This window comes from Mesitornis unicolor, unplaced genomic scaffold, assembly GCF_000695765.1.
Source record: "Mesitornis unicolor isolate BGI_N332 unplaced genomic scaffold, ASM69576v1 scaffold39820, whole genome shotgun sequence".
Classification (NCBI taxonomy): domain Eukaryota; kingdom Metazoa; phylum Chordata; class Aves; order Mesitornithiformes; family Mesitornithidae; genus Mesitornis; species Mesitornis unicolor.
In genome coordinates, this window is record NW_010161002.1 from 18547 (window position 1) to 28745 (window position 10199).

General features: G+C 38.9%; 1 protein-coding gene across 1 annotated transcript in view; it reads right to left on the minus strand.

The window, feature by feature from the left end:
* The window catches only part of PRPF40A (PRP40 pre-mRNA processing factor 40 homolog A (S. cerevisiae)), a 20063-nt gene extending 10064 nt beyond the window's left edge, over nt 1–9999 (minus strand). The window contains exons 1-9 of the mRNA XM_010191689.1: nt 9862–9999; nt 6768–6848; nt 3903–3933; nt 3654–3676; nt 1970–2047; nt 1755–1865; nt 1204–1324; nt 482–506; nt 1–122 (exon numbers count right to left, since the gene is read on the minus strand). Coding sequence (XP_010189991.1) covers nt 1–122; nt 482–506; nt 1204–1324; nt 1755–1865; nt 1970–2047; nt 3654–3676; nt 3903–3933; nt 6768–6848; nt 9862–9999 — 730 coding nt within the window. The remainder of the gene's footprint in view (nt 123–481; nt 507–1203; nt 1325–1754; nt 1866–1969; nt 2048–3653; nt 3677–3902; nt 3934–6767; nt 6849–9861) is intronic.
* Between the last annotated feature and the right edge of the window lie 200 nt (nt 10000–10199).

Here is a 10199-nt window from a genome sequence, read left to right on the forward strand (position 1 = left end):
CTGCAGCGGTGGTGGTCACGGCTGCGGCGGTGTCGGCGGCTGCGGCTGTGGTGGTTGTGTTTGTTGCTTCTGCTGCAGCAGCTGGAGTAGATGCGGCTGCAGTTGATTCTTCAGGTTTTGTGCTATAGGTACCAAAAAAAAAAGGGATCAGTCATATACAAGCATGGGAAGGCTTAAGGGTTTAGGGAAATCTGTAGTTTAAATAAGATAATGAAATAGGAGGTTTAGGCCGAGGTACCAAGATTGTATCTCAGAAGAACACGAAACAATCTTAGCTGAGAGAAAGGAAACTGTCTATCTGTGTAGATCAATCACTTCAGTTAAAAAGAAACCTAAGATATAGTTGAGTTTTTATATATTAAGCCACTATTTGGAATGAAAAGCTACAAGGAGAATGTTTTAACATTCAAGGACTAGATTCCATTTTTAAGAAATAGGCAGCTTAAAGTAAAAAAACATTAGCCTACCATTAAAAACATACCTGTTTTCTTCAGCTTTGATCATTGCTAGAGGAGAAAGGGGAAAGAAAAACAAAAAATCAAAATACAGCTTCAAAACTAGTTTATATAAAGCATGGTAAAAAGTTACTGTTAACATGGTTTAATAAAAGCATAGTTTAAATATTTTTGTTACTATCAATAATTTTAATATTTGTCCCCTTTGAAGACTGAAATCATTTCAGAACAAAACAAAATTTAGAGATCCCATTAAAGGATAATTCGGGTATACAAAGAACAACTTCTTGGTTTAAAATAATAATTTCAACATTAAAAGACTTGTATGAACAGAAAGCCAGGCTTACTGAAACAGATCTTTCCTCCTCTTTTATTCTAAGTCGCTGATGCTTATTCTTTGTAGTACTTTTTAAAATACTCATTTCTTACCCCAGCTGATTCTGTATATTTTTCATCAGGATCTTATTTCCCTTACAATACCAAACCAAACCGTGCTAAAAGCTAAAAACAGGAGCACAGCATCATATGACATTGGTACAAAAGGACGCACTGCCTTTATAATACATACGAGCAATAAAAAAACTACCCCAATTTTTGCCACATCACAGTTTCCGAAAATGTTGTCAAAAATTAAAAGTATATTTACATCTAACAGAAGTTTGACTGCTATGCTTTGGTATCAAGTTTTTGCCAAAAGTCATGCATATGCACAGCTTGCAACTCCCCTCCTCATTTTTGTTAGCATTACCTTCAAGATCCTCTAGCTCCTTGGGTTTTGCCCAGCGCGATTCCTTTGTCTGGGAGTTATAATAGTAGGGCTTTCCAGAATCAGACTTGTACTCTTTCCAGGGACATTTAGACAACAGTTGCTAATGGACAGAAAAAAAACCCATAAAAATCAAACTTACAATGGCATTTTAAAATTATAAGGACAGTTAGAAGGGAGCCACCAACACCATGCCAAGAAATAACTTAAGGATCAATGAATACAAGGCATAGACTTTCCAAAGGAAAGTGATAAACAAACACACCACTTACCTAAACATTAAAAAAAGCCATCTTTCTAATAAGGAAAATTCATCTAAAAACTGGTGAAAACTGTCGATTTTGAGGCCTCAAGTTACAACCAACATAAAGAACGTGATATAAACATTTTTGCAACATTTCTTATTTGAAGAGTTTGCTTCCAATGGGAAAAAATAAAACCTACTGGCAGAGCTGTCCTCCTGCACGAGCTATGCTATAAATTCATGTGTTCACCCAAGCTCCCACAGGAATCGTCAGTTGAATTTAGTTTACCTCAGCAGGTGTTTTGAGATCATCTGGCTTCTCCCATGTAGACTGCTTTGTTTCAGTATTATAGTAATACGTTCTTCCATCAGGCGATTTGTGCTCTGTCCATGTGGATTTCTAGGAAAAGTCAAAGCCACCATTAACGACGAACAGTAACTGCTGACCAAGATGCTAGCAAAAGCCACTAGAAAAGGTGAAATACAAGCGGAAAGCAGATGAACCTGTTTAGAGTGCTCTTCGTTAACAGAGCTGTTGGTTGTGGCAGTTTGCTGGGCTGCACAAACTACGGGATGCGTTGTCTGAGGGCGAAACAAAACAGAGCTCTGAAAAGACATTCTGGTTAATATACACATTCAAATGAAAACCAAACATTACATACACTAATTCAGCAGCAAAAACAATACAGCAAGTCAAAATCTCAACATTTTTAGGTCGGTATTGTTTTCAAGAAACTACTTCTTTGTGGCAAGAGCTACTAAGAGCCTCGCACACCCCCTCCCATTCAGTGATCCAAGGAGCCAATTACCATCAGAAAGGAAAGCAAAAGCGAATGCAACACCATGTTTTCTAAACTAAGAAGTTTTCTTCAAGAGGATTCTGACTTCAAGAGTTCAGTGGGAACTCAGGAGCACCTTCCTACTGCTTTTTATCAGCAGTTTTTATATAAACTTGCTGAAATACACAGAGTTCAGCTTAAGCCATCTGCTCTATTCAGTTACTGGGTATGGCTGAGGAGAAACAACTCCCTCACAGCTCCAATTGCCTTGTCCAGCTACAAAATCTCAGAAATAAAAGGGCAGTTGATATTCACTAATATTTAATCATTATGTTAGGTACAAGGTCCCCAAACTTCAAAGCAATCACCTTAAAAAGCTTACAGTGGGGTATCTTTGAGGCCACATGACTGGTTTTACAGATTCTGCCTCTTAGTTACCTAGCCAAACTACTTCCTTCATCATCTTAAAAACTGGAAGTAAATGTCTGGGATACATTCTAGAGAAGTTATTTAACAGTTACAGAATTGTAAATAGGAATCTGAGTGACCGAGTTATTAATGGTCATTCAAGGTGCCAAGAAAGGAATTAAAAATGTGACATTACTTCCAGGTGCCCTGCCTACCTCAACACAAAGTTATATCAATTCACAGGTTTCACTACTGAGATGTACAGCACCACTTCTAGTCCATCAGCCTACCCACTATTTATTCCTACTCAAGCTACCAAATTATGCTATGTTCCCACAAACATGGAAGGAGACATTAAAAAAGCAAATTTCAAATAAAGTTAAGACTTGGGGGGAGAGGGGAAGAAGATAAACTGAAATACCAATGAGCAGTAAAACTGACCAAGTGGTGATAACCACTCTTTTGAGGTCAGGACTTTATATACTTCAAAAAACAGAGTAACGATTTCGAAATTACTATGGGTAACTGTATCAGCTATTCTCTTTTTATTGTTCAAGTGTTTGGTAACAAAGCTCTCAGTAGGCTGATGATGCTAGTAAATAAATCAATATTAAATCAATAAATAAATCATATTAAAAATATAAATTCAATAAATCCCTCAGGACTGAACACCACCAGAACCTTGACCTAAGCAAGGCTGTGTTAAGGAGCAGCAAGGAGCACTTAATCCTTGCCTGCTGGATTCTGCTAATCACATTACAACTGCCAAAGCAAAACAGTCACTAATATGTAACAGGCAAAAAGTTACCCAAATGTAAGTAAAATAAAAATCTGCTTATTGGTCATTCGTATAGAAGGGAAAAAGACGAAAAACACAGAAAGAAGAACAAGGTTCAGTGCAAATAAAAGCCCAACTCTACCCTCAGTAACTATCCAGCCCCGCACTTCCCCACACTGCCATTATAATAGATTATAATAATAGATTTTTGGTTTTCACGTACCTGAGTTCCAGGAGGTGTTACACCTGAAAATAAATACAACAAAAATTAAAGGGTTTGGATGCTTTAATTTTCTATGTAAAGATTCTGATTAATCAACATTTGGAAGAAGAAAAGAATTTCCTGGGAATTAATGAAGGCGTCAGTTACTGAAACGCTAAATCACATTTTACAGAAAAGGTTTGGTTTTTTAAATGCCTCACCTAGTTTTGGTGAAATACTTTGAAATGGTAACGAATTGTTTATACTTACCTACTTGTGCGTCCATACTGTTCACCCCTGGCTGTAGAGATAATGAACAGACGTTTAAGCACCGAGTGCAATTGTAGTAAAACCATCACTAAACAGAGAACATACCCAAACAAGTGCTATCAGTAACAGAATTCTCTACTGCCTTTAATTTGGATTCCAGCTTCCCAGCACCCACTTAATTATTACTGCTCCTTAAGTAAGTGATCAGGAACACCAAGCTTTCATATATCTCAAAGTCAATATATACAATAAACTCCACCAGGAGTCCCTTGCCATCGTTCCAGTACCCATCTTTATCTCCCAAAGGAGTATGTTGGGAGGGGAAAAAAAAATTAAATAAAAAGATATTCTGAATTTCAGCTGGAATAGCTTACTAGGCTTCTGCTGAAATTATGTGTTCTAAGCCTAGCGTTGAATTTGTTGCATTCATAAAACCGCTTGCAAATAACCAAAGCTTTCACAGACACCCTTTTGGGTATTCTTTCAAACTAAAGAAAAAGATAAACACAGTTCAAAAAGTTTTCCCATTTTCTTTTTCTGCAGGCACGAATATAACTTACAGGTTTATCTTTTGCTAGGGTTTATCCTTCAGCTCTCTTTTTTAACAAAATATTCAAGTAAAACTGCAAAATTTGTTAGAAAGAGACAAGAAATCATAGCGGATCAATTATGTTTGATATTATCCAAAAGGACTAAACCAGGGGAAGTGTCAACAAACTTTAGGCCTCAAGTACAACCTGTAAATTAAAAAATTCCAGCTACTGTGTGCATGTGCATATGGTCCAAGAGCAAAAGCACTGTCAGCCAGAGCGAAACCACAGTTAAATTTGTGTTTTTGCTAAGTAACCCTTCTGATATGTGTCTGTTCTTGTGCCTATGTCTACTTTCCCAAACTCCATTCTAATTTGCTGCACATTGTAATAGCACTAATCTGACCAAAATCCTCATTCTGAGGCATTACACTGGCTCTATTCAGCTTTCTGGCAGTAAACCCTTCTGTCGATCACAAAACATTTTAGACTTGGAGAAGGTATTTTCCATCAGGCAGACAAAATTCTCACCAGTCCATAACCTCAGGCAGTTTACCAAGAAACCATCAGGGCTGCAAAGACAGTCACAAACTTTTTACTCATCTACAGATTTGGAAGTGGTAAAATCACTCTTATTTCTGAAAGACTTTCCAGGCTGTGGTACCCATGCCACAGCAGAGAGGTACAAGAACACTCCCACAACAGACAAATGCCTTCTCTCACCCACGCAGAGGTGCAAGCTCCTGCTCTCACTGCCAAGAGGGTTAAGGGCAAAGTTAAAAGCTGGAGCCCTCTGCCACACTACTTTGCCTCCTAAATACCCTCTATCCATAGACTTAATTCAACCAAAATTTATTCCTAATCCCTATTAGAAGCCCAAACGATCTGCCTTCTTGTCAAAACATGTAAAAATAAAAAGTCAAAATCAGACTGACTTTAGCACTGATCCTCCCCTCTCCTTTCAAATCTCTTTTGGCCATAGCATTTTTAAGACTTCTCTCTGAAGGTCTGAAATTCTTTCAAACTTTTCCACAAGCATCACCTGTCAGAAATTTGTAACAACTACGGATGGGAAACAGAGGAAACTCATTGACATCCTTCCTACTTGGTAGCTTCTAAAATATTTAGTGCATTAGGAAGCACCGACACGAGCACAAGGACTAATGAAGCACAGTTCCCAAGAATTTGCCTAATGAGTTACTGACTTTTACTTCAATTACACCAAGGCTGTAATGTACCCTCACATCTCATTAAACAGAGACCAGCAGCAAGAAGCAAACTCGTAACTCACAGGCAAATTCTCCAGTGTCCAATAAAGCCCAAGCAATGAAATTTCTCTCTCCACTGTTAAGATAATTAATGTAATTTCTCCGGTATGAAGTCTCAGCCATCAAGGACATGTCAAGGTGACACTGCATCCTTTTCCTAACACTCCCTTCTTTATTTATTTTGCAGAAACTTAAATATCTTTATGATCTTTCTCTCATTACTCCAGAGGGCTGATGGAGTGCTTAATACATCTGGCTACACACAATGTATTTAGTAGATGAATTAAAGATCTCTTTCAGCCAACTCTTAATGAAAAAAATGAGTATTAACCAACTCTTAAAAATTAACAATAAAAGCAGTAAGCAAAGATTTTGTGCTCAGCATTATAAAAACCCAAGAGTTCTACAAGGATCAAATCTGAGTTGAGGATGTAGTATCTGTCTGTAGGAATGTCTACCATTAAAAAACAAAAGAAAAAAAACAACTTATGTCTGAATTTAAGCGGAAAGAACTGTTTTTAAGTGGACCACCTAAAGTTACTTTAAATCTCCCAAAATGTTATGTTAATAGGAAAGAAACGTAGCCTTTTAAACTTCAGAGAGAGACTTTACCTTTAAGTGAAGTCCCTCTCCATTCCTGCCCAAATAACTTCTTCATAACTTTACTGATTTCAGCAAACTTTACCGAAGACCTCAAATGCGCTGGATTTCAGAAACTTTTATGAAAATACAAAATCTACTGGTCAGACCATCAGCCTTCCCTCCAAACAGCCAGAGTTCACACTGGTTCCTGCCAAGCTACAAGCAGGTAAGGGCAAACAGAGGAGACCAGGGGCGTGGGAAGCAGAATCCAGAGAGAAATACGGATGGAAACTAAAATCCACTTGTTCTGCCTCTTGCAGAAATCTTATCTTTGAGAATAATTCAAGAGCTAGATAAAGCTTCATGGCCATTAGCAATACCTTTTTCATAACCCAATTGCGGAAAAGAGAGACATTCCCATACTGAAATAAGGACAACGACTGGCACAGGCATTTTAAAAACCAGAAAAGTGAAGTTAAACTCACCGGAACTGTGGGCTGCATAGCAGCCTGGGACATGTGAGACATCATCATTCCAGGCATTACTGACTGCATCATTCCAGGCATCTAGAATTAAACAGCATTTCAGATATATTTTATGACATTTTAGACACAGAATACGATGATTATATTTATTTAAAACCAATTATCTGGTACTAGCTTTTAATTTTTAAAAAGTAACTTTTAAGCACTTGGCAACAAAAAGTAAGGTAAGTTTGCAGAATTCTGATTCCCTTCATTACACTCCTACAAAACAGACATCAGGAGTAACACATCTACAGTATTCCAAAACCTGAGAGGAAATATTAATAAAGATGGCCATTTAAACTACAAAAGAACAGCAGCAAACGATAAGATACGTGATCTGTTAATAAGCTATTACTGAAATCCTAAATTAAAGCAGAAAAAATAAAGCTTGGGAAAAATTTCTGCAAAATTCCAAGGCCACACAGAACAAACCAAACAAAGGAAAGGTAAATTCAGAGTCCAAGATTAGTTCTGCTCATGTTTTTGACAACTTGCAACCTGCCTCCCTTTCCTCTTACCTCACAAATAGGAAGAAACGCTTGACAGGAACACTAGAAGAATGAATTTCTGCAAACAACTTCAAGATGAAGAGAGCTATTAAATTTAAACATCAAAGCTCTAAACCAATACTGAGCTCTTTGCTAAAAAGTCTGGACAACAAAAGTTATTACAGACATAAAATATTAAATCATGCGACAGTGTGAACTTGGTAACGGGGACACCCCACACTACAGAAATGAAAAGTTTAAGTCTGGACTTGTAACTGAGTTCACTGGGCAATCTGATGAGACCAAAACCCCACAGAACTGCTGCTCAGATAAGCTACTTTTTGCTCAAATACTTGTGCCTATAGTCTCAAAGGGATAGTCACGCAGAAGTTACGCCTCACTGCAGCGATGCACTGAAAAGACGTCAAAAATGCCACTGAAAAAAGTGTTTAATACCTTGCTTGTTTCCCATTATTTTTGCTGATCCCGGCTTTTAAGAACTCATGAGCCATAAAAAAGTGGTAAAAGGATCCAAATATATAAATTACTACGAACATGAATTTTTGGCCACTCATCCCAAACAGGTCTCGAGAAGTCAACCCCCTTCAACCTTTCAGTTACGCCCCTTTACCTTCAGTGTCCTTGGCAGGGTGGCCAAGTGACCCCATCCCCCTGTATCTTCAGGGAGCACCAGGTTACCACTCCCCTCATCTTGCATCTCATGTGGAGAGAGGGATATGTGGTAGGGCTACTGCTCCACCCTCAAATCCACAAGGTTTTCTTGGGAGGGTGAGGGAGGAAAGAAAGACTGGAAGGCGGCCCCTCCTACTTCTCGCCATCCTGTAGAAGCAGGAGAAGAAAGCACTCTTGCCCCACCGCTACTCGTGACTAAGGGGGCTTCTGAGCGTGTGAAACTTCTTAAAAGCCTTGGCTTAGGTCCTGAAGAAACCCTGTGCACTGCTCGGTTTCTGCATAGCACTAACCTGAAGTCAGCAAAAGAAAACAATAATTGGGAAGGAGAGTGAATTCTTCTCCTAAAAGTCCTTCCTCCGAATGATACTGACAGGAGGCTGTTGCTATTCTCTACGCCAAGTACCTGTCCTACAGGGGTTCACCTCAGAAAGGAGAAAAACAAGCTACAAAATATCCCATCCTGCAAAGCCTCACAAATAAACCTCTTAGATCTGCTGGGAGAAAGAGCTTAATCGTTCAAGGAAACAAGCTAACATGGGCTGATACCTCCAGCACAATAGTTCTGGTGTAAGCATACCATCACATCACATCCCATCCTTGAGGCTGGAGCGTAACTGAGCCTCTCACCTCCCTTCTGCCATGCCATCTATCTTTAGCTTTTTGCTCTACATCTACCAAAAAGTCCCAAGTTCTCTACGTTGCTCACTGAAATATTAAAGATTGAAACATTCAATATATGAAAGTGAGAACAGTGGCACAGAAGCTACAAAGGAACTGTTAAGCAGAGGAATAAAATAAGAATTGCTGTTTAAGTTTCTAACGAACTGAAGATGACCCTAATGCTCAAATCCTCACTTTTAAACCTGCATTCTTTTTACACCAGCAGCTCTAACAGGCTGCAAAACCATGTTGAAGATTCCTACTAAGCTTTTATACACCAGTTAAAAAAAAACCCAAACAAACCAAAACCAGCCTAAACCCCCATGCACTATCCAAGGTATTGCAAAAGAAGACATTGAGCTGCCAAGCATGATCCTGGGGGCTCTTCTCTTCCCTGCCATCCTCTGTGCACTCTGGTCTACTCCACCCCTCTGCTCTAGTGGATGACATTTAGTGTCTACTTATGCAAACCATCATCACAAGTAGCGTGAAGAACTTTTACTATATCCAGAAAGAGAACTGAACTTCTTTCAGAAGTTCAGAATTTAATCAGAAACCACACAGGAAAGGATCAATGATCATGTAAAATAAAAGCTGTACGTTTGTAAAAAGCATGGATGATTCTGGCTACTCTACCAGCAACCCAGGTTCTCACCTGCCAATCTGAATGGCCAAGTTTATTTCTCAATCACATTACACCAGCCACAACAGCGTATACACAGAACCATAAACCACTCCCTAGGACTCAAGCAGCATTCTGGAAAAACTCAAATTGTAATTATTTTTTTCCTTGCATCTTCCTATAATTTTCATCTGTATAGATGTAAGAGTTAGTAAAGAATTAAAGAAACATGAAGTTCTCTACCACTACTACCTCTGAAAAGAGCCACTACTTTGTGTTTCTAGTACATATTAGTAAGACAACCTCACTTCTTCAAAATACAAAGTAAACTACCAAAAAGCTTTAGTAAAAAACAAATTATGGATTCATACCTACAGCTATTTACAATTAAAGTTCCACATGAGGTGCACCAATTACCTGTTACAAATGAGAAGAGCTTCTGCATGGACAGGAACCATGGCATAAAATACCCTGAATTATCAACCTTACCATGTGCAAGCTCCTGTATGAGACTTACCGACCTCAGGGGTTACCTGACATCGTTATGGGATGGAAGAAAGGAAGAAGTAACCTTATACAACTGCCTTACCTGCCCCATTGGGGGTCCTCCCATGGGGGGCATCATCTGAGGCATCATACCATGCGGAACGGGCGGCATGTTTGGTGGGCGCTGACCCATAGGGTGCATTCCCATGGGCGGGTAATGGGGCATGCCTGGGTGTCCCATCTGAAAGAGAGCAACAAACGAGAAAAATCAGCACAAAGCCGACAAGCTAAACCACCACAAAAGCATTAATAACAGAGAGATGCTCAATGCTGAACTGAAAAGGAATCAGTTGGACTGAAGTTGGAAAATTTTAGATTGATTCTGCAGATCAGCAAGCAAGATCATTCCCTCCTCTGGCTCCTTTAGAGCTAGAGTTAATA